A 25,159-nucleotide genomic window follows, 5' to 3' on the forward strand; every position below is an offset into this window, starting at 1 on the left:
CGAGATCTAAAGCAGTTGTGGATGCTTCAGAGCTCAGCTCCGTAATAAACAAACTGTTTATCACATTACATTGCAGCAGGGATCCATTGTAGCCCGAGAACTGTGCTAGATCATGGTAAACGTCACAGCTTAGTGTCTCGCAAGGCAGTCTGTCTCCTCCACCCGGTCCTCTTGTATGTCGCTCCTGTAAGTCCTGGGGTTAGTTAGCATACAGAATGGGGTGGGGTCTGATGATTGATCAGTTCTAGCAAAATCCTTAGGCATTCAGTATAAACTCATCTAACATATTGCTATCTGACTTCTCTCTGACCCTGACTACGAGGCTTTGTGTTTGAGGCGTGCTGTCTAGGTAAGGTGGACTGGCTCAGTGTTATGTACTAGCTGTAACTCAGGTGAATCTGTTTATGGTCCCTTGATTTACAGGGCTGTGTTTAACCCCTGTGTGATCCACTTCCAGGGAGATGGGAGAGTGAGTTGTGTTTACAAGTCCAAAGAGTTGGAGAACCAAAGAATACATTAAGACACACTAAAAGGGAAAAATCAGAATATAGATCTATTTGCAGTCACCAAAGGAGTCATATGACTGTCTTCTGGGGCTGTGCATTACACCATAGCTGCTAGGTGCATTTGCATGTTGGCTCTTCTGTTTGTCACTTACAAAGTTGTTTTGAAACAGGCTGTCACTGTAGCCAAGGCTGACTTGGAACTCACTCTGGAGCCCTTACTGGCCCCAAACACATGACAACCTTCTTGCTTTTGCCTCCTAGTTCTGGGACTACAGGCATGACCACCATGTTTATCTCAGTTATATGGTTATTTTTTAAATGAAACAAGATTTTAAGGTAGTTGTGTGCTATTTAAAAACTGAAATAATAAGTCTTAGGGAATGCTGTTAGCTATAGCATGGCATGTTTGTATACAAGTACATGGACACATACATGAACGCGCACACATACCCTTTGCCTTGTTTGATGATGTGCTGGTGGGCTAATAGATATACCCGTCAAACAGAAGTCTGGTATAAGCTGTGTCACAGAACATGCATGTGAGTTTATAAATACCCAGTTTCTCATTTTAAACATGCAGTGTGAGAGGTAAAGGTCTCCAGGGTTTGTATCACTCATGATTGTCCTATGCAGGTCTTAGCCTCTCCTGTGCCTCTTCCAAGGGGTAAAATGTAATACTTGCCATCTTTCACGTTTTTCTGAAGTAACGTTGACTAAATAAATACTGAGTGACATGTTCCAGAAGACTGCTGGTGGCCTCATATTGTCTACCTTAGACAATAAAAGCTGGCTAGACAGCTTTTAATCAAATGAATTTCACAAAATGTCACAGCCTGCTGGAGTCTGTAAGTTACTCCTGCTTTTGGAATGTTCTCTAGCAAAACCGCTTCCCTGCCTCTGGAAAGACAGACCTGCACACCTGGTTGGGTTTCTTCCTGCTCCTGAGCACATGAACTCCCCTTTCATCACTTAGACATGTTTCCTGTACTCGGAATGTTGTTTCCCAAGAGTGGTCCTGTCTGGTGCTGAGAGTGTCCACCAACTGCTGGGGTCTAGAGCAAGCGTGGAGAGCTTCCTCTGTGAAGAATTCAACACCAGCTTGACACTAATAATCCTGAGTGGGAGGTAATGAGAGGCTGCAGCCCGTGGAGAGGAACTGCACACAGACACACCTCTCCATGGCAACCTGCAGTCAGTGGCCGGCCTCCTCCAGACGCAGGCCTGAGGCTCCACATCCACCTTGCACACTTTCTGGCCTCCCAGCCTGTGAGGCTGGCACCTGACACTTGCAAATATCCATTGTTCTCTTCCGGTGAATGACATAATTTATGACTACAATTTTTAAAAATGCACAAATTATGAAATTGTCGGTTTACACATCATCTTGATATAGGACAGCAGGTTGGTCCTTTGGCATCTTATATGTATACACATAATTATAGGCAAAGATACATTTCACTTACAAAAAAGGGAATATGGCAGAAGTTAGAAATGAAACAATGGTACTCCCAGTCACTTTTATTTCATTTTCTGATTTATTTTTGATCTTAAGTTTTTCTTTTCCTTTTTGTTCTTCCCTTCCTTCCTTCCTTCCTTCCTTCCTTCCTTCCTTCCTTCCTCCCTTCCTTATTTCCTTCCTTTTTAGAGATAACAGATGGTACCATGAAACTAGTCTTTTATTGGTAATAGTCAGCTTCCTTCCTAGAAGGAATTTCCATATACCCTCTTTTCTGTTGCTAGTTAAAAGTCTTCGGTAAAATAAAGTCAACAGTAAATGTCATTCTGTAATTGCTATAATGACTGCACAGCCATGCTCTGCTCAGCCTAGGAGCACTGCATCATCGCCTGGCCCTGTGTGGGGAAGCTCAGTGGCTTGCTGCCCACAGCTAGGGCCATCAGTCAGGCCAGAGCAGGGCCACACAGACCCAGGGCAGCAACACTGGCTCTGCCAGTCACTCACAGGTCTTCTGTTCTTAGCTTTCGGTGTTTGCCTGTTTTCTTACTCTTCACATCTCTCTCTTGGCTAAGGCAAGATGGTCTTATTTATGATTATGTGTGTTTCTGAGGAGGAACCCTTACACTTAAATGAACCTGTAAGAAGCCCATAGAAAAGCAAGTGCCCGCAGCGCTGGTAATGAGAAGTGACAAGGCAGCCCTGCTGGGTTTATTTATGACCTTCTGCCTTTGTTAGCTCTTGAGAAATTCCTTCCTAACCATAACAATATTGTTGGAGTTTGGCACTGAACAGAGAAATCCTACCGAGCCCCGAGGCCCACAAACTGGCAGCCTTTCAGCTCATAACCGATTGCTGTGCTGCCCGCGGACGCGAGGTCCCCTTTGCTCCCCTTTTCTTCAATTCTTACATAGTTCTCCGCAATCTTCCCATGCTTGGTTTTTAAGGAGATACCTTTTTTCTCAGAGCCATACACAGTGCTGCTTAGCACTGTGGAAGGATTCTGAAGAGGGCAGGCCTTAGGAGGTCAGAGAGGGGCGGGTCTGGTCTCTGACGGATGGGAGAAAGTCACGTAGCACCCTACTGCTCCTGGAGCCACAAAGAGTGGTGGACAAGCTGTCCTTGGGTAAATAGCACACTGGTTATTAGATTAACTCCATCCCAGTCCTTCAAGATAGTTTATCTCGGCTCCTTTTGGTCTTCCACTTCCAAACAAGCCTGGAATTTTAAAAGCGTTCACAAAGAATTGCCTTTATAGTTGTGATTATCCTTGGTTGTAAACAAGAATGGGTAACATTAAACACAGAACTCTTCAGATGAGAGAGGTAACAAGCTGTTCCTCGTGGTTTTGTTCAGGGTACAGGAAAGCCAAGGCTGAGCTTGCCACTCTCTGGTCAGTCCTTGACACTGAGCTTCCACAATGACAAAAGAACAGGCTAGTGGGATCTGTTTGAAGTAGGGATAGGTAAATGTGTGTCTTCACATGCCAGAGGCCAGCATGTGTGAGGGACATGTGCCATGTGACCTCGCCTTTAGCTGACTTCCACAAGGACACCATCGCATTTATGGAGCATCAGCCTGGACCTCTTACGCGTTCATCAGAGAGTGCATACAAATGTCTCTGTGAATGGAGTTATACATATCCATATGTTCTGTACTGTTCTCTAAAGTTAAACTATTCTTTTATTTTCTATTGTTACTCAGTTTTTTTCTCCATTGAAATTACTTGTATTTAACATCGGATATTCTAATAATCCATGTTTAAGAAGCTCACTCAGTCAAGATCTACGTGATTTGTACTGTCCAGTTTCGCTATTTTCTGTTTTTAAATTTATCTCCACACTGGATTATGGAGTAATCAAAATGATGAACAATATTTTTTTAAACAAATCTCTACTAACACATAGCTCTTTCAGTGTCTCTTAGACAGAGGCCAGATTTTAGATAGATGAGGCAATTTAAGTTAAGTGGTACCCACTGGGGAGTGGCACTGCCAAAGTTTGAACCAAGGCATCCTAAACCAGGCTTATGTCTTCCAAGTGCCATGTGTAGTGTAGGCATTAAAAGATGTGCCAGAGAACCCTGGCTTCGTTGTTTCCATGCTCTCAGAGCGCCGATAACTGTTTTACAGCAACGAAAGGGAGCCGTGCTGGGCCCGGCTCACAGCGGAGATGTCAGCGTCTGTGCTCGCTCCCGCTCTTCACCTTGGCACAGGTTCTGTGTCCTTCACCTGGGTCCCATTCTCCATTCTTACACTCAGTGCTGTTTACATTGGCTTTCTAGGTTGCAAAAGGAAGCGAAACCCAGCACATGTGTGCTTGATATTCTGTATTTATCATTTAGCTAATCTTCACTAAGACAGAAGTATTATTTCCCCCCACTGTTTGGAAGGTAAAACTGAGGCTCATTAGCATGAGGAACTGTCAGAGCCCAGCTATGAACTCCGTCTCCCCTTGCTGCAGAGTCCTGCCTGGAGATGTCCCTGCCATGCTGTTGTCACTGGAGAATCCACATTATAGAGGACACGGAATAAGCCTTCTCCTGATGCCAGACACCACGGTGTGTGCAGCACTGTCTGTAGCCTGCTCCTTAACTCTCCGGCATCACTGTGAGCATCATACTGTAGGGATGAGGTCATCACACATGGTGGCCAACATGTTGCCCTCGTCCTGCATGTATGTGCATGAGAGGAGACAGTTATTATGACAGCCATTGCTGTATCCTCCAGAGCCCAAGTTTTTTTGTTGTCGTTGTTTTGTTTTTGTTTTTGTTTTCTACCACTTTCAAGTACCAGAAGAGGTGACTAGTGTTTAAAAGAAAAATGGGCATCTCCCAAGAACTTTGTAGAGGCTGACTTTGATAGTGAGGCAAGCGAGGGAGATTGTGGGATGTCGTCTTCACTCCTGCCATGCATTGACATTGGTGCCTGGAATAAAATCCAATTTACCTTGTAAATACATGATTTACCTGGCTACAGAGGTGCTAGACAGCGTGAGGGTCAGTCCCCCATGCCTTTCTGCTGTGTATGTTTTGCTGTCTCTTGCACACCCGTAGGAAAATCTCTGTATTCTGTTCCAATGTGTGGGGCCATGCTCCAAGCAGCCGCTGAGGTGGCTGAGAGTGGCTGCGCAGGGCCAAGAGGAGGTGCAGTGTGGAGCACACTTACTCTGAGGCCTCTTTTGACCATATTATTTTCCTCGTCATGATCATGCTTATGATTACTAGTACTGAACGTTTCTGTCTGCGGCCTTCACTGGGTTTATGGTCACCTCCTCTCAAGCAGCTTCCTGAAGTAACATAAAGTGGTTATATGCTCTTAGGAAAATTATTATGTAAAAGCACACTTGAATGCTAACACTTGAGGCGTTAAGTGACCAGCCACCCATGTAGGAAAATAGAAAACCAGCCAGTTTGGAAATCTCTTACCTAAGTGAGCCTGTGAAGAAAACAAAAAATAAGAAAATTCATGTTTTAGTTGGACTTTTAGAAGACTACTGCATGCATTGAATCTCATTTTAAAAAGAAAAATTCCATAAATCATATCCATCTGTACGTAACTAAGCTAATTCCATAAAATTGAGGTGATTTTGTTGTTGTTGTTGTTGTTGTTGTTGTTGTTGTTGTGTGGATATCATTTCAGGGCTGGCCATTTTGTAGGATGTGTAACAATGGAAAATAGAAAGAAGCCATCAATTTGAGAGTTGGGGGAATGTGGGAGGTCTGGAGGGAGAAAGGGGAAGGAGAGAAATGATATCTTATATTTTAATTAGATTATTTTTAAACCAAGTACAAATTAAATAAATGGAAGTAGTTTTTTAAAAATATAGTAAAGAAGTAGGGACCACTTCACTTTTAGTTTTGCCACTGATAAGGATATCTGATGCCTACCGCCATGCCAGTGAGTGACTGTTCCCTGTCACTTCTCCAGTGTGACTGTGCTTTATCGTCAATCCTTATTGTGACATTTGTACTAGTATTTTCCTAGCTTAAGCTAATTTAAATTCAGTGCTGCATGGTATTCCTGAATATGTATGTATCTATTATATTGTTGGAGATTCAGGCTGTTTGTAGTACGTGTGTACTCGTTTGGAAGTGGTTCCCTCTGCTTCTAGACATCTCTGTGTACAGAACTGGAATGGTAAATTTAGGAATGGAATGTCTGAGTTACATAACTGATGTGCTTTTAGCATTAGCAAATGCTGACAAATGATTGCCTGAAGTGGTTCTACTAATTTATCTTCCTACCCTGCATGCAACACAGTAAAGGAGTTCTCTTTCCCTCTGCCTTTTTATAACCATGACATCTGTATTTGCTGCATTGGTGTCATTTAGTGTTGGTAAGTGTCACCCTAATTACCTTATAAAGGAAGTCACATTACACCTCACACGTCAGGTATGTGAGATTGTCCTGACCATGTGCAAAGCAGTGGAGAAAGGGCAGCTCTTCCTCACACACTCTAAAGGAACAGCCCTGGGGAGATGGCTCACTTGGGAGGGTGTTTGCTGCACAGCTCTAAGGACCTGAGGACAAATCTCCAATACCGTGTGAAAGCCAATTACAGTGCCTGTAATCTCAGGACTGGAGGATCAGACACCGGAGGATCAATGTGCTCTCATAGCTAAGTCTCAACACTGAAGTCAACCTCTGGCCTCCACACACGCGCGCGCGCACACACACACACACACACACACACACACACACACACACACAACAGCACTGTGGTAATAATTGTTGCAGGCAAAAAAAAAGAAAAAAAGAAAAAAAAGTCCATGAACAAACATGAAAACTAACAGACAAAGCTTGAAAGAGAAAGATCCTCGTGCAGCTCCAGACAAATCCCTCCAAGGTTTGAGTCCTTTGTGGTGTCTGCAGAAGCCACAGCTGTGTGGTGTTCCTGGGAACTGGAACTTCACCTCCCCTTCTGTGTGTGGATGGTCCCTACTGGCTCTCCCCAGGAGTCAGGTAGGACAGAGCAATGGCTGCTTAACCCTGGAGAGTCTTGGCCCACACCACTTACTCAGTTAACATAGTTCTTGCTGAGATAGGATGTGAGGGATGTGTGTCCCTTCTGTTGTATTTTTGCCCCAAATCATCAACCCTGGGCTCATGATGAGGAAACATCAAACAGTGGCAAATTAAAGAGCACTCCACCAAACACCCAACAAGATGTGGAGATCGCTGACAGACTCAAACTGTCCAGGTCCTACAGTACATTGCAAAAGGCTTCCGTGGAACCAAGAGAAGACTGGAGTGAAGAAGCGGAGCCTGCAGCTCTGTTGAGGGCTGACAGCCCTTGCATCACTGTGAGAGCAGTGGCTTGTGCAAAGCTGCAGAGCCCAGCAGAGGCCTGGTCAGGGTGTGCAAGAGCCCCAGCACTGGCCTGGCGGGGCATGTGTGGGCCAAATTACTTTCAAAACAAACAATCTTTTAAAATCCAGGGAAGGCTATAAAGCAAACCGTATGGCCCAAGTTAATACAAAAATACCTAGACAACCAAGTTTCAGTGTTCTTCTGCTAACAAAACTTGTCTTTATTCCACACGGACTCACTACAGTTTGTGACTTGTGTGTTTTTCAGGCATTGCTTTCTTAAGTTGCTAATTTATTTGCAGTTTCTATGGATCTTGCTGTTTTAAAGAATTTCCCTGTTCCACTGTTGAAGAAATACATGTCTCCCGAGGGCTTGTGCCTTTTTGTTTTTAAGTGTTATTTTCAGAGTTTCTGCATGCTTAGCATTGAACTTCTAAGATAAACACTGACGTTTTGTACCATGAGACATGCAAAAGGTGGTACTGATGGCTTTACTGTCCTAAAAATTTATAGTATGTTTTCAGTGATAAAAACAGGAATCAGGAGACAGAGTCTAAATCATGTATATTTACAGACGTTGTTAGTTTGTCAATTTCCTCTCAGAACACACGGGTCATTAATATTTATAGGTTCATACCTGGTGGTGATATTTACAAAACACCAAACCATAATCCAGAGCCATCCTCTACCCAGTGGTTATAACCAGGTGACCCCAGAGTCACCCACGGTTTGAGAGTAGAATGTAAAACGTTAAAGGTGTGTGTGGTTCGTAGCCAGCTCTAGGACAGCCTGATGTTTTCAGACTTCAGACTCACTTTGTCGTTGATTCTTAGAGCTGTGCACACGCAGGAGCCCACACCTACTTAACTGAGTGCCGTGTACATTTGTGAAGTCATCACAGCCCAGAGAGCATATGGCCGTGTCACCGAGTGCCATGTACACCCCTGAAATCACTGCAGCAGGAGCGCACCCCTGTTTAACTCAGTTCCCACCACTTCAGCCTCTCTCTCCATGTTTGTTTAACTCTGTATATTTTTAAAACATTTGTTTGGGGGGAAATGCAGATTTGTTCTCCATTAGTGCCTGTAATTTTAATCTTTAGTTTTTAAAATTTCACACTTGGAACCTCATTTCATCCTCCACCACTCATTGGTTAAAAACACTGGCTGTTCTTCCAGAGGTCCTGAGTTCAGTTCCCAGCAACAACATAGTGGCTCACAACCATGACATCTGAGATCTGAAGTCTTCTTCTGATGTGCATGAAGACAGCGACAGTGTACTCATATTAAATTAATTAATTAATTAATCTTAAAAAAAAAAACACTTGCAGTACTTCTCTTGGCTCCCTAGTTTACATCCTAAGCCTTTATCTCTTGAAGTAGTAGAGCGCTCATGAGTCCTTCTCCAGCTGCCTCCCCGGTCGCTTTACCCTTACCCCTCATTGGCCAGCCTCCCTCAGTGAGTGCACATCTTAGACTGCACTGTCCACAGTCATGTACTCCAGAGATCTCTGCTTTCTGCTCCTTCCCTACCCCTTGGTGCCCATCTTTCTACCCCTGCACGAGGGCCACCTTCCCTCCAGAACTTGCCTGCCTCTCACAGTGGTCCCCAAGAAGTATCCCTTGGGGAAAACAGGCCATTGTGTTTGCTTCAGTACTGTGCACACCCTGCCTTCTCAAAGTCTATCCTCCTGCCCTGGCTGCAGCACATACAGCACATGCACCCGGCCCTGCCATTGGTGTTTTATTATACGGCTTGGCTTCACATCCTACACTTTGCACTGAAAGCACCACTTTTCTCACAGCAGTTAAAGGACAGCAGTCAGTCACTCGTGCATGTGAGCCAGTTTTTCAGTGCTGGCGTAGGCCTTGATTGAAGAATGGGAAGGGTTTTGCCCGCCATATTAGGTGAGGAGTAGTTGGAGGGCAAAACATTGAGCTCATCAGACAATCCACTGTGGTTTATTCCAGTGAGCAAATACTGTGATGTCCCAGGTGCCAAATCAGTAGGCTTGAGTCATTGCTAACGCGTAAGTTATTTATGAGGTTGTTCCCAGGCATGTCAACGAAGGCTCAGGTTACTTCCAGAGTCAATGCGACCAAGTTATAAACTCTTTTACCAAGTCCACTTTTAATTCAAGACTGTGTGCTGTGGTAAAAAGGCCTATATGTCGCCAACACATCTGGAAATGGTTATTAGTCATGGAAGAGCAAAAAAAAATCACCCAGGAGGAGTTCAAAACATGGAGTATTTTTGTTACACACACCTCCCCACCCCACAAAAGGCACATGCAGTGAGAAACACCCACTTTTCACATGACATGCTTCATGCCTGTGTTACCCGCCCCTCTGAATCTACAATGGCATTATGTTAAGAATATTCACCTGGGACCAGGGAGACGGCTTAGTCAGTGACGTGTTTGCTGGGTAAACATAAGAACCTCAAGTCAGGGCCCGTATTTCCAAATACAAAGCAAGCCCTGTAGAGACAGGACCTGTGGTGAGGGCTTGCTGGATAGCTAGACCAGGGGTGAGCTTCAGGATGAGCGAGCAACACTGTCTCAGTAAGTAAACAGCAATGGAGGCAACGGAGGAAGAAGCTGAGGTGACCATAGGCCTCTGTGCGATTGCATAGCTGCACATATGCTGCGCGCGCACACACACACACACACACACACACACACACACCACTTTTCACTTCAAAACCTTTAAACCATTATGTGCTGATTCTTAATGATTCTTAAATTTTCTTTATTTGTTTACAGTTTTATACATTATATAATATACCTTGATCATAATCTCCCTCATTAACTTATCTTGTCCCCTCCCACCAAACCCCTGTTCTTCCCAAAGCAAGATGACCCTCCTACTTTTATGTCTTTTTTTTTTTTTTTAAGGAAATACAAGCGATACATTTATAATGGTATGCTTAAGACTGGATTCTGCTTGTGTAAAGTGTCAGCTTAGCTCATTATCCCAGACATGTTCCCTAAAAACGAGAATTACCCACAATACAACCACCGCTTGAGTAGAACTGCAGATGAGTCGGGGCAAGTTGTTCCCGGAGGGCTCTTGGCGATCTGCCGTGGCGTAGAGTTTGACCCACATTTTTCCTTGCAGTTCCCTTGGCTTTGGGGTATGTTCTTGTCTTCCATGGCTTCTGTGACTTTTCCCATCCATGTCGAGTATTTTCCCCGGCCTGTCTTACACGTCAGTTGGCTGTGCGTTGTATATATTGTTCTATAGGATAAAGAGGTAAAGTCCTAGATATGAAAGCTCAGGCCTCAGATCAGGGTTTGGAAGGATTTGCTCTGTGGACTGTCTTCCTGACATCTTCTGTATTTCGTATTGAGACAGGAACTGTAAGCTTTTAAAACTCATCTGCCATCTAGACAAATTAGCAGGGGGAGCCTGGGCAGGCTGCTTGCAATGTGGGTTTGTGCTGAGAACCTGGGACTTATGGGAATCTAAGTCACTGAGTGTTTCTACTTTGTGTGCCAATTACTAGCTCAACTTAAATATCAACTTCAAGGTACATTTGTATCAAATGCTTGAAGATACAGTACCAAAATAAGCTGGGAAGGTACGAAGTTACTTTATGGTGCTTTTCAAGCAGGCTAAGAAGCTAATGAGCCTAGACCTTTGACCCCCTGAGGTGTTACTTGGTAGTCAGGCTGAGAATTCATTCATAAAATGTAACCGCTGGGTCAGTAGTTTTTAGGAGAGCTTTTGTGGTAAATATTTAGAACTGTTGGTGTGTGCTGTATTACATTGTGTAGTGTTTGCCACTGCACTGTTTATAAGTTCATTTTAATTAGCTCTTGAACATTGACTCCTGTCCCAGGCTTAGCGTAAGAGTTGGTGTCCTTAAAGTTAGGATCTAGTTTAAGGTATGTGTGTGGCATATATGTGTATGCACAGGCCTGCTTTTGTGTGTGTGTGTGTGTGTGTGTGTGTGTGTGTGTGTGTGTGTGTTGAGTTGTCTGTGTGTGAGTAGTGTCTGATTCTCTGTTTCTTTGTGTATGGTATGAGTTGTCTAAGTATGTGGGGTGTGTGATTCTTTGTGTTTCTTTGTTTTCTATGTGTGATGTGCATGTGTGTGTTTCTTTGTTTCTGTGTGTGTGTGTGTGTGTGTGTGTGTGTGTGTGTGTGTGTGTGTGTCTAGCAAGATCTTCCAGCTGCTAAAGATCACTGAGAATTTTGAAGATTTTGAAGAGTCGTGAACTGGCATTTTAACCTGTGCCTTCAGCCCCCTGGGAAGTCACAGGGAGAAATCATTAGCTGTCCTATTAAGACCCTGAAATGAGGCCTGTGCCTGTTGCATTGATTGAAATATCTTCTCTGTTCCTAACTCTGTTTATCCCGTGTCCTCATGTGGCACGCTTAAGCAAGGAATGCCCAAATGTGTGCTGTGTGGGGCAGCTCACCATTAGGGCTGGTCTCTCCACCAGCAGCTAATTGTATTGAGAGCTGTGGCTTAGAGTATTTGGAAGTTCATTTGCTTTTGAAAACTCACTATTTAATTAAGCAAGGGAGTACAATATGCTAGCTTATTCCCAGGTCTCCACATCGGTATCATGTCTCCAGTGTTGACTGAACTTACCCTGGGCTAACATGTGTTAAATTGAATACCAGACCATCAAAGCCAAAGAAATTTTGATGTAATGACTCACAAATATTAACGTTGAGTATTTTCAGGGAGGTTCCTGCGATCTCTAGACTTAAGAGAGCTTATACTTAATGTGTGTGTAGCTCTTTACAGTGGCTCCTGCACAGTCTTCATAGAATTAACCATTGCTTTCCTTCTCTGACTCATGGCATCCACAGAAGAAGTCAGACTTATTGTCATGCTGTATTAATTCATAGAAAAGTCAGAGAAGATGCCTATTGCTCTCAGTAGTTCTTTACTCACTGCCTGGTCACTTGGGTTACACTGAGATTTTTCCTCAGGACAGTGAGGGGTGTGAGGTCACAGTGGCATAGTGTGCAGAGACCTTGCCTTGAAATGGTTTTAAAAATTTTAAACAAAGAAAAAAGTACTGCAGGTTCTCGTGATGTGTGAGGCAGGGACTCTTGAAATAAATGTACCCTTGGTAGTGAGCTCATATCAGTTGCGTTATGTTGAAAATATTCAGTATTCTGGGTGGCATTAAACCGGGAAAACCCACCCTGATAGTAGATCTCAGCTCGTGAAGTGACGAAGGCAAAGCAGTCACCTTCCCTCTGCTGGGAAGGAGAGGTCAGCAGGGATGCTGTGAGGTAAGAACTGCAGCCCCCAAAGAGCCCCCCTGCACCCTGACCTGCCAGCCAGCCCTCCAGCAAGATGAGGGGAAGCAGTGTAGCTTGAAGGTGCCTTAGCTGTGAGGAGATGCAGGGCAGCTCGGCCTTTGCAGGTCTCACAGATCTGCCAGTACTTACCAAGGAAGGGAGCTGGTGCCCTGCTGACTAACTGTCCTCTGGGGGAGTGTTAGCAAGGCTGAGTGCTTCAACCACTGCTGAACTTCCTTTATTAGTATGCTTTAAGATAGCTCTACATACCAATACCTCACGGATCTGCAAGGCGGGAGCACTTCTGCATCATTTACATATAAAAGTTCCGAGAAGGTATAGCAGTAATATAAAAATTATATCTTTTTATTGCTCTTCTGTTGCAACAAGGTCTAGTCAGCACTGAAATTCTGATGACATGTGAACATGGAGGAAGCCACCATTTTTATATTTTCCTCTTGATGCTTCCTTGATCAGCCTGTTGAATAACAGAAATGTGTTTGATGCCTTTGCAGCATGAACAGAGCTCTCCTAACGCCCGTACTTGTCGCCTTTTTCAGCAATGATGTGGATTTTTAAGGGAGGATGGGGAAGAAATTTGTAGGTCATGCAGAGAATTATAGAAATTTATGAGTAACATTCTGGTTTTTATGAAGGAAGATTTGCATAAAATTATTTAACTACAATTGAAAGCTGAATTTACCTTGGATCTGTTTGACTCTGTTTGGTCTGTAGTAGAAAATGTCTATCTAGGGATTTACCACATTATCTTTTCTGTAAAGGTGTGGGATAATTGTTTCCTCTCAAGGAGTCTTATGTGGATGGAGTGCGCCCCACTTGGTGGTGTTGGGGAAGCACTGGCTCAAAGGTCTGTGATACAGGACCCCCTATAATCTCAGGCGTTCACAGACTCAGTCACAGGCGCTCGCACGTTCTAAGTCATCTTGTCCCAGTAGAGCTTGTCTTCTGTAGCTTTTGATTTCTTAAGAGAAAACTTGCAAACATAGGGAAAATGTGGTGGTGGTGGTGGTGGTGGTGGTGGTAGTGGTGGTGGTTTTGGTTCGGCTTGGTTTCTTTTTCTTCTTATCGAAGCTGGTTTAGTGAGACAAGTCCCACCCTCACTTTAGGCTGATTAGCCAGGCACATCAAATTGCAAAGTGGAGCTTGGTCCTGTGGAATGAGATACCATCACTACCCCATTGGGGTAAACAAAAACAAAAAACATTTTGGTGAGTGACCTTATTAGCACTCGAGGTTCTAGGACATCCTTTTGGCAAATAGAACTGTTTTCAAAGCTCCCTTCACTTTGTTCAGTGCCGAGTATTCCTTCCCAACAGAAACCTGCATCACAGTGCTTTGAGGAGGCTGGGGCTGGGGCTGGGGAGCTGTGCAAGAACTAGCACAGGTAGTGAGGTCTTCCTGTGAGACCTGCCTAGCACCAGTCCTAGGCCTTTGCCTCAGGAGTCAGATGGTAAACGTCTTAAGTCACATGGTCTGTTCCTGTTGCTCAGTCCTTGCCTTGGCTGTCATAGGCAGGATAAGGGCTGCTATGTCCTGCTATAAGGAAATACAGGAAGGGCCACCATTTGAATAACATATGTTTCTAGTCTGTTAACAAATACTGATTTGAGGGCGTTAGTTGTTTCTTTGTGTTTTGTTTGTTTCAAGCATTTAACTATGTGAACTTGTGGGCAGGGCATAGTTAGAACTCACCTGCAACCTACACATTGAATTATTGGTTATTGAATTGATTACCTGGATTAGGAAGGAGATACCTGGGAGGCAAACACTGAAAAGGTTAGCCCAAGATGCCTATTCCTTTCCTGCAGATCCACACCCACTCATTTCTCAGGGTGGGTACAGCGAGAAGGGAGCAGAAATCCAGGAGTGGGGGAAAGGAGGCCCTTTCCTCTTCGGACTTGTCAGCCGGGGTTTGTTCGTGGAACTGTACTAATTGTGTGGATTGGTGCATTTCTGAGTTGTATGTGGCATATTACTGGATTCATAACCTTCCTTTATTTCTACCTGGCTTTGTAAAAGTGAAATCTAATTTATAAGATCTAAGGGGGACCGTCCCTGAGCCAGTGAGTAATCAAGTTTAAATAGGAAGGTCTACCCGCTGAGTGTGTGCAAAATCACGTGTGCTAGTCGCCTACAGCAAAAATGTTTGTTTTATCTTTGCATTCTGAAGAATCTGATTCAATTTACCTCATCTATTTGAGAGCTGATAATACCTTTTCCAGAGGTTAGATATTTTCAATCATCTTGTTATTTTTCACAAGCAGAAACTTGACTTTAAAGATTACTCTTTATTTTACTTAAGCCAATGGTTTCTTGTCATGAGATGTTTTATTTAAATCCCCTGGTTTTATGGCCTGATCAGCTATAGTTTATATAGTTTTTTGATGACATGCCTCTAGAAAGGAAGCTCCTGGTACAGCTCGCTGTCCGGGGCAGGGCTTAGGGTCTAGGCTTGGGTTTGTCAGCTGCTGACTTTCTGGGCCGAATTTCTCCTGAATCTGTCTTGAACGCTCACTTCAGAAGACGTTATAGTGAGCAAGGTTATGTGTGGGCAGAGCCACGTGGAGCACATCCACTCAGAGCCACATGCCCTGGTCCTTTATATGTTGGCCTAGGCTCTTCCTCTGCTTCTGCCTTACTGAGCTGACCACCTAGGAGAGCTGTCATACCAGCAGGCCTGTGTCTTGTTTCTGGGCATCTGGGGAAGGGCTTCCCCTTCCAGTACTGTAAGAACAGCCACGAAACTCTTATCCGCTATAGTGTCTTCTTTCCCATCTTGCCTGTCTTCTCTTCAGTTGCCTGTGTTCTCTTCTGAGGAGCGTGACCTTAAGCAGTTATTACTCCCAACCTCTGTTCTGTGGACTTTTCAAGGGGAGATTCTAGGAACTGCCTTTGAGAAGATTGTAGTCAAATCAGATGGTATTAACAGTGCAGAATTGTTGCATAAGGGCATGTCCTGTAACATCAGAACTCATTTCTGACCATATAATGTCTATAGGATTGTATTTTCATAATGTATTAAAATACAAATGCACTATTTTATTATATTGCTTAAAGATGGGAGAATTTTCACCACAAAATTCAGCTATAATTTTGACCATTATTAGATTACAACATCCCAGCTTGAATGTCCTTGTGACAGTTCCCCCAAGCCTATAGTTGCTCACTTTATTGAAGTCTTCTTGTAGGACTTCATGTAGCCCCATGGACCCATCGCCTGCCTCAGAATGGCAGTGCTAGGGGCCACATGGCAGCTCCCTCGCCTGTTCTTTCCCAGAATCTTCTCTCTGCTGGTTCAGCTGTTCTCTCTCTGTTTTATCATTTATTAAAGAGTTTTATTTGTTATATTTTAGCATTTATGTGGACGACTGCTTACTCCATTCCAGTGGTAACTTGCTAAGCCGAGTGCTGCCTGACAGAACATTTGAATAGGCGCACGGCTGGGTGGCAGAAGGGGAGCCTTCAAGTCATTTGTGAGTGCAAGGTGCAGCTTGCCTCATGTTTAGTTGATGCCAAGCCTGCTGTGTGAGTTTGCTGGAGTCTAGTGAGAAGTGGCCACTCCAAGTCTCGGTCTTACCCATCCACACTGTCTCTGAAGGAGTGACACTGTGGCTTTCAAACCATGTTTCCTGTACTTGCTGTCCACGTGTATGAACACCCGCTTTCTCTTTCTTCCTCAGGACCTGTCTGGCTCCATCGATGATCTCCCCACGGGAACAGAAGCAACTCTGAGCTCAGCGGTCAGTGCGTCCGGGTCTACGAGCAGCCAGGGGGATCAGAGCAACCCAGCTCAGTCTCCTTTCTCCCCACATGCATCACCCCACCTCTCCAGCATCCCCGGAGGGCCGTCACCTTCTCCTGTTGGCTCTCCTGTGGGCAGCAACCAGTCGAGGTCTGGCCCAATCTCCCCTGCGAGTATACCAGGTACTGCCATGCCTACTGGTCCCACCCACCCCACCCCACCTCGCCCCGTGTGAAGACAGGTGTCTCCAGAGCAGCTCACACTCTGCCTTCCTAGGCACTGTTTACTCCGCAAAACCATGAATACGATTGCATATTGGGGCTGTAACAGAGTTCCCTGACAAACATATGAGGGTCCAGTTTCATAAGAGTCGACAAATGAATGATCAATGCCCAACTACTTTAGACGAGACAGCTACTTTCAAATGTTCAGTTTGCCAGAAACAAACCCCTTCCCTGACTCCTGTCTTGTAATCGTCCTGTAGTGAGGACCCTTCATCAATATATGTCCTGAAGATGAAACTGCTGACGAGTGTCGCCCATGTGTATGCTGTGGGCCTTATTTTCTGACATGTTTAGAGGTGATGCTTCTCTGTGCCCACAGTCATACACTGATCGTGCCCAACTACAGGCCAAAGGGCTGTGCTGATACAAGCTCAAACTTGGTCTGACAGTTTGTGCCCTTCTAACTCTTGTGTTCACTTGACATCTGTATCTCCTGTGTGTGAGTGTGTGTGTGTCTTGTCTGTGTGTGTGCATGTATGTGTGTGCCTTGTCTGTGTGCATGTATGTCTGTGTGTGTGTGCCTTGTCTGTGTGCATGTCTGTCTGTCTGTGTGTGCCTTGTCTGTGTGCATGTATGTCTGTGTGTGTGTGCCTTGTCTGGGTGCATGTATGTCTGTGTGTGTGTGCCTTGTCTGTGTGCATGTATGTCTGTGTGTGCGTGTGTGTGTGTGCCTTGTCTGTGTGCATGTATGTCTGTGTGTGTGTGTGCCTTGTCTGTGTGCATGTATGTCTGTGTGTGTGTGCCTTGTCTGTGTGCATGTATGTCTGTGTGTACGTGTGTGTGTGTGCCTTGTCTGTGTGCATGTATGTCTGTGTGTGTGTGTGTGTGTGTGTGTGTGTGTGTGTGTGTGTGTGCCTTGTCTGTGTGCATGTCTGTGTCTGTGGGGGTGTGTGTGTGTGTGCCTTGTCTGTGTGCATGTCTGTCTGTCTGTGTGTTTCTGTGTGTGCGCACGCCTGTGTCAGGTTTTTAGGGATTCTTAATTGCTTTAAGCACATGCGTCTTTTCTCTGGTGTCTTAGCAATTGTCCAGACCTTCTCAGTTCTTTGTCATTGCCCATCAAACTAGCTTTCCAGGATCACAGAACTGTAGCGATGTTTGACCTGCAGTGTCTGCCGATGCGATGCAGACAGAAAGCACATCCCACTTACTATTAAGATGAGAATCGGACAGCTAGAAAAGTTCTTATTTATCCTCTTCTCCCCCAAAATCACAGGAGATAATTTTACCTGTTTTACATTTTCTTCCTTTTATGTTATAAAATACATAGTGTGTAATATTTATAAATATTGTTAGCCAAACATGGAAGCGTATGTACAGACAGGCACTGTGCTCTATGTGCAGCAGAATTAGGAAATGAGCCCCCATGGACCCATCGCCTGCCCAGAACGGGAGTGCCAAGGTCACATCGCAGCTCCCTCCCCTGTTCTTTCCCAGAATCTTCTCTCTGCTGGTTCAGCTGTTCTCTCTCTGTTTTATCATTTATTAAGGAATTTTATTTATTATATTTTTAGCATTTATGTTACTAGTTTTATTTACTACACTTTTATAGAAATGTATCATACTGTAATATTTCTTCCAAGCTGAGATACTGTCAGTGAGGGCAGTATACCAAGCTCTCAAAACCAGGAAAGGCCCAGGTAAACCCAACAATGCAGTCTCCTCAGCTCCACTCTGTGATATATTCTATCTTGTGTTTTCTTTGTTTTGGCTTGTTTGTTCATTTTTAATTAAAGGTTATGCTTTATGATTCTTTGTTAATTTATTAGGAGATAGAACTAAAGTTTCCATGTGTTTCAGCTAAGGCATTTTGATATTACTTTCTTTCCAAAGTATTTATTTGACCTCATAGTGGTCACAGCAAACCTGCACTGACCTGTCCTTGAAACTGGCAGATCTTAGCACTAGGGCTGCTCCACTCTCTAGATTACCCAAGGCAAGTTTGGCATTGAGATGTCTTTTGCTAATGTGATATAGATTGTTGCCAGAAAGCACTGTCCCCCACCCCCACCCCACCCCCGGGAGCTTGTGGTTTCATTCTGAAGTGGATCTGAGCCTTAATACTCTCACACGGTTTTCTGAGGTGCGAGACAGTGATTTTTTTAAACTCCTAGTGTAAGCGTTGATAATATACTTACCATTCCAAATAGGGATTTTGTTGTGCCATGTTTCTGAGACAACATCTTGCTTTGCATTGGAGACTGGCCTAGATCTTGAGCTGATTCTCCTGCCTCAGACTTCCCAGTGCAGGGATTACATCATACAGCACAGTGCCCAGCTCTGAATGGAGATTTGAAATTCCATTTTCATTGATTGGTGTTGGTCGGGCTGTAGAGTTACATGCGCAGCAGACATGCTAGCTTTGGACACATGGTTGTGGATGACTGGGCGTACCCCACACAGGCCAGGTTCTCTTACATAAGCTCTCAAGAAATGCCCCATAGAAATGCCCACAGTCTCATCTGATGGGGTAAATCCTCAGTTTAGGTGCCTTCTTAGAAAATGTGTCATGTGAACAACAATGTCAACTACCACTATTTCTAACAGTGACCACTGCATTCAGGGGTGGGGCAAGATAGAGCCTGCCTTAACAGAGGAAAGGTCTTCTCACCATCTTGAGTCCTGTTTGTTTGTTTGTTTGTTTGTTTGTTTGTTCTTTCATTCATTTATTCATTTTTTCTCTTTTTTAAAGTTAAATTTATTTATTTATTTATTTGCTTTACAACCCAACATCAGACCTTCCTCTCCTCCCCATACCCTGTCACATAAGTCCTCTCCCCACTTTGCTTAGAAGGGGAAGCCCCCCTCTGAGTATCAACTCCCCCTGTCTCCCCCGATCTGACCTTCCCACCCACCCCACCCAAGTCCTTTTTTTATAACTATGAAGAGCCTGGGTCCACGCCAGTCTTCTTGAGAGTTGGGAAGAGAGTAAAGAGCAGTAATGAAAACAAGGCAGGACTGTCCCAAAGACCAACCCGCACTTCGCTCTTTTCTCTGAGCACAGCAGTTCAGCCTGACAGGTGCCCCTGCTGCACCTTGAGTTTCTGTTTGATGGGCAGACAGGCTAGCAGCTCAAGATCCTGGTTATTTCTCCCCTTCGCCAGGATAAAGACAGCATTGGTCAACTGAGCAGTGTGGCCCCCACCCCGCCAGACTTGCCACACTCTGGACCGTGGTGGGGACACTGCTTCCAGCCTTGTCATCTGGCAGGGGTGACACTTTCTCACTTGGACAGAAGAGCCAGGACCTCTGAGCATCTTTCCCTTGTCCGTGTGAGCGTGATCCATTTCATGGACTTCAGTGATTCCTAGTCTTACACCCCACTCCCTAGCTCAGTCTAAGGCGTTCCTCGTGGAGAGGGATAGGGAGTGTTTGCCATTTACCAATACGAGGCAAGCACTCTACCACAGAACTATGCACCCAACCTTCAAACGTACTTTGGCTTTTGGTTTGGTTTGGATTTTGTTTGTTTGTATTTTGATTTTAGGGAAATGGGTCCAAGACTTGGCACGTTTGGCAGGGGTCTGCCACTGAGCCGTGTCCTCACCTGAATATAAGGCTTTATGTCGTCGTCATTACATTTTCATGACAATATTTTCATGAGGTTTCCTGTAAAAGCATGACTTGTTACCTACCCAGTGTGACCTGTCACCTACCCAGTGTGGTGGCACATGTTTATAACCCTAGTATCTGCTGAGGCAGGAGAGCCACAGCACTGAATCCAGTTGGGCTAGATAGTGAGACTTGTCTCTAAAAAGTATTCAACCCCACAAGTTTTCCCATTTATAACAAATTTGCATATAGGTTGAAGATCAGAGGAGTTAATTTTTGCTATTCATTTACTTTAAATTAAAGGCTAATATATCTCTTATCAGAGACTAATTTAGCCAGACTCCCTCCCCATCCTCATTTCTCATCTTTAGTTTTGTTGCTGCAGGCTGGGATGCCATGCTCCCTGCACTTGATTCTGAATCTATACATCCATGTGTGCGTGACTCTCAAGCCCCTGCCTCAGGAACATTGTGTGTGCAGCCTTTGGCTTGCTTTCTCTGCTGCTTGCCCTTGGCCTCAGCAGCAGCTTGTTGGCTCTGGCCTTGCCTGTGGACTGGCTCTTCAGTATAGCCTTCCCAGCGACTCACTGAGGAGAAGCACCCAGCTGCTGTGCAGCCCACAGCTGGGCCAAGGCAGAGCCAAATGCTACGCTCATTCTTCCTGGTGCTGTTTGCCCAGGGTTGGTTGCAGAAGAGTAACCATTTCTCTCCATCTCGCCCTGAGAGGAAATTGTCAACTGTGAGCCTCGAATGTAGATCAGCACCCCAGTAAAGTGTCTTAAATGGTGATTCAAATTCTTACTGCTGTTGCACATCTGCCTCTCTGTTGTATCGGGAGGCCAAGGCCCAACCCTGTGAGTGTCTGAGGCTCAGCTCCAGAGTCCTGATGGCCCCGGCACACCTGTCATCCCTGGCATCTTCCTTCCTGTGCTCTTAGAAAGTGGGTGGAGGTTCCCTGTTAGGGACGTGGATCGTACATGGTACGATTAATACCCCGGCATCGCAGGTGCCTGTTGTGAGGCGCAGAAGTAGGAACAATGCAGGAGTGCAGGCTGCCCTGTGTAGCAATCTCCCCCCATTGCTATTACCTTACAGGGTCTGCTTTCTACTTACCTTCTTGTTTCTCACCTTCCATTAAACACCAGAGCGGAGAGTGTCCATCCTCCTTGAGGGTAGGGCATGTGTGTTTCATTTCGGTTAGGTTGTGGTTAATGCGGAAGTGTTTGCTGTCAATGTCTTCTAATAAACGATTTGGTCACGTTTCAGTGTGACAGTTTCTTCAGTTACAGCCCAAGAGCTCCTTGCAGGGTTTTAAGGAAAATGGCTTTTGGATATACACATATGTGCCAGATTAGATCCCCTACTCTGCCCAAGCTGAGTCAGCATCAGTCAGTGCATTGTGGACCCCTGAGAGTCCTGTGTCATGGTTTCACTGGCCTCGTGCTCCTGAGCCTTGCCTCATAGATTTCTAACAAAGCACAACTTCCGTTTAACACCAAGGGTTCTGTCAGCCTTTGCTGCCCTGCTGTATGTGCAGCCAAGGCTGCAGACTGGGAGCACACCATGCGGGGAGGGGTGGGCAGTGGTGGACAGTGGTGTCCCTGGCCTGGTCTGCTTCTGTTTGCCCATGCAGCTTCTTTGGTTCTGTTCATGAAGTATACGGGTAGGAACTTGAGGGTCCCGCTCATGGCTGGTTTTGGTTCTTTGCCCCTGGCCTGCTGTGTGTGGAGTTAAGTCACTCTTGTCTAACTGTCAATGGCCAATGATAGGTCAGGACAAAGAATACAAACTGAGATAGTCACACGAGTGCCTCACCAAAGGGAAATGACTCTCAGGCCATTCCTCTATAGAATTGGTTTGTATTATAGGAAGATTAATCCAAGGTAGGTCTCCCTGCCCATGAGGGCAGAGCAGAGTTGTATTAAATAGGAAGGCCCCTGCTTTTGTTTTCTTCGTGTTATTTGTCTTTAGGCTGCATAAGCATTGCTGTATGCTTTGCTGATGAGGGCGGCTTGCCCATCTCCCCTCTAACCCACTGCTAGCCAAACGAGAAGGAGGGCTTTGTTAGGTAGGTCAAGTCCAGAGAGCTTGAAAGAAGAGCCTAGTGAGGAGGGGCCTGTGATTCTTTTTTTTTTTTTTTTTTTTTTTTTTTTTTTTTTTCTTTTTTTGGAGCTGGGGACCGAACCCAGGGCCTTGTGCTTGCTAGGCAAGTGCTCTACCACTGAGCTAAATCCCCAGCCCCAGGGCCTGTGATTCTTTCCACAAGCTGTCTTCTGCCCCTCTCTGTGCACCCCTTCCTCCTCAGTAAGCCCTGCTTTCCCCTGCAGTGCTGTGCACCGAAGCGCTCGCTCTCTCTCTCCCTCTCTCTCATTCTCTCTCCCTCTCTCTCTCTCTCTCTCTCTCTCTCTCTCTCTCTCTCTCTCTCTCTGTCTGTCTCTCTGTCACACACACACACACACACACACACACACACACACACACACACACACCCTGCATACCTTTCCTCTTCCCACGAGAGTGACATACCCCTGCCTGACAAAGGCCTCTAGTTTCTGTGCTTTGCAAAGCTTGCCAGGATAGACTGCAGAGGAAGCTTGGCCAGAGACAGCCTGTGCTCTGTGAACTCCAGTCCTTAAGAGTTGCCTCATTCCAGAGCTCTGTCATTTCAGCTCCTGGAGAAAGAATTGTTCATCTGACTTGCCCTCAGACAACAATGCACATTCTGTGATACTTAAACAGTCCCAGCCCCTCCTTGGCAAGATGCTAAATGGCGTCCAAGTGGGCTTCCAGAGCTGCAGATAAAAACAAGAAAATAGTCTGGTCAAAAGACAGATTTTCTTAATTTGACATTCACATAGCAGATTCAGAAAGGGTGCTAACCAGGGAAGAGGAAGCTGGAGGCAGCGAGGAACTGGTCGTGGGCCAGAGTGAGCAGGAAGGGCATTAGTGAAAGGAAGCGATAAAGGTTCCTGGTGTCGTTTGTCAAGATTAGTGACTGTAACATGAACCACAGAGGGTGCAAACTGTGTCTCTTGTTTAATCCGTTCTGTGTGGATTTTTAAATCTTTCAAGGCTCAACCCAAGCCCATCCTAGTAAATACATTATCCGTGGTTTAATTTATCCTTAATAAAACTCAGGGTAAATTACAGGTTTGTTTCTGTAATAAACATTTTCCGGCCAGTTTTCTCTCAGCATTGCAAGTAGACTACGCATGGCACTGCAGGGACAACAACCGGCTTGTGTCTGCACTAACCTCCTACCTGCTGAGCTCACATCCCAACAGCTATCACATGCTCCCTTTTGGCTTCTCTGGAGGGAGAAATTCTGTGACAGCTTGTTCCAAGGGGAATGCTTGCTGCTTATTGGCAAACTGAGCAAGCAAAAGGGAAAAATTAAACACAAAATGCCATTGATATATCCATGTTTCTAATCTGTGGTTGCACAGAAAACATCAATTCAGCATTTCTACAAACTCAGAAAACTTAGCCAGTATTTTTTCCCCTTACAATGTAAAATATTTGTGTGTTAAACAAAGCGATAATTTCCCATCCTTTCCAAATGATGCTTAGCAACCGCGAGAGGGGCAGTCACGGCTTCTGGTTTTGAGAGATGGTGTGCAACTCTGAAGAGCTTGTTCAGGGAAAGGGTGCTGTTCAGCCTCTCCTTAGCAGCCTGGAATACCTCATAGCATGTGGTCCACCCCAGTGTGACAGAGCTCCCTAGACCCAGTCTGGCCTTCTCCTGGCCGGGAGATGAATGTGCATGTATTTTCCAAAGGACCAAGTCTTCTGTCTCCAACACATCTGAAATTAAGCTTGTTTCCTCCTCTTCCTCCATATTCAGAGACCATGACAGCACTGGGACCTTCTGCTCATTTCCACCTGCCCTTTCACCTCTCTGATCTCCTCCCTAAGCACCTGCCACCCTCATGCTTCGCCACCCTCCTCCCCCATGTCTGGTCTGTGCCCGTGTCTGTGTGTCCTTCATAGCAATTGTCTGCTGAAGTGAGTCACACACCTTATTCATTTCTGGAGCTAGTGGACTGTCACCGCCGCAGACATGCACACAGCAGCATACCACCTCTGTGGAAAGGCTGTTGACATTGCCCTGCTGCTCTGAGAACTCGAGACTTGAGGGTATAGAGCTTTTGTGAGCTAATTGAAGCCCAGAAGAGGAAGGTGTCAGAATCCGTTTTGCTCCATTTTGGGAAATGGTGGCTAAATGAGTAGTGCATAGAAATGAAGTGTTTTGAAACTTTTCCGTATGAGTGTCTAAAACGAAGCGAGTCACTGATACAGAAGGAGTGTTCCTTCTACTTCCCTGTCACCTGCTAAGCTGAAGCTGACTACTGTGATGTGTTGATTGATTATAGCCGTTAAGTCTGGTACTAATCAGTTTCATCAGTTACTCTCATTCACACACATGCACCTTTGATTTCTCTTCCACAGTGGATGATGGGGGTTGTCATTGACTAATGAAAAGCAGAATTGATTTCGGCATGAGACAAACGGAATGCCACACCAATCCTGAAACGCATTAATCTTTAATAGTCTACATCTGCATGTTTATAAATGGTATAACCGGGGACTGTTAGCGGTGACATTCTCTCTTCCAAACAGAAAGTGACACCAGGGTTTGTACTTGCAAACTGCTTTAAATGCACATGCAGAATGCCAGGGTGTGACCTTGCAGAGGATGCCAGTGCAGTGCTGCATGGGTGGTTCTGTCAAGCTTCAGAAGCTGCTAGGTCAGGAGTATCCTGTGACAGACCCATCAGTCCGGCTGCCCACGTCCTCCCTTACTTTCTTTTTTGCCTCGTTCATTCCACAAAGTTTCTAGGAACGTGGGGGTGTGCGCCGGCCTGCATGTGGGGGTCCGTGTTCTCACAGAGTATGGGAAAAACATGAAGTGCTCTTGGTCTGGGGAACATCTTGGCAATTAACCATTTGGACTGGAGTTCAGCTCCCCAGAATCCAGATACGGGGGCTCCTCAGAGTAAGCTAGCTATGGAGTTTGAGTGGCAGGCC

At 45.3% G+C, this 25,159-nt stretch overlaps 1 protein-coding gene across 11 annotated transcripts in view; it reads left to right on the plus strand.

Annotated features, from left to right (window-relative positions):
• The window catches only part of Arid1b (AT-rich interaction domain 1B), a 356,041-nt gene that overhangs the window by 235,952 nt on the left and 94,930 nt on the right, over window positions 1-25,159 (plus strand). For all 11 annotated transcript variants that reach the window (XM_087642968.1, XM_087642981.1, XM_087643042.1 and 8 more), the window contains 1 exon segment: window positions 16,238-16,481. In XM_087642968.1, coding sequence (XP_087499094.1) covers window positions 16,238-16,481 — 244 coding nt within the window.

Source organism: Rattus norvegicus, chromosome 1 (assembly GCF_021556685.1).
Source record: "Rattus norvegicus strain SHRSP/BbbUtx chromosome 1, alternate assembly SHRSP_T2T, whole genome shotgun sequence".
NCBI classification, from domain to species: domain Eukaryota; kingdom Metazoa; phylum Chordata; class Mammalia; order Rodentia; family Muridae; genus Rattus; species Rattus norvegicus.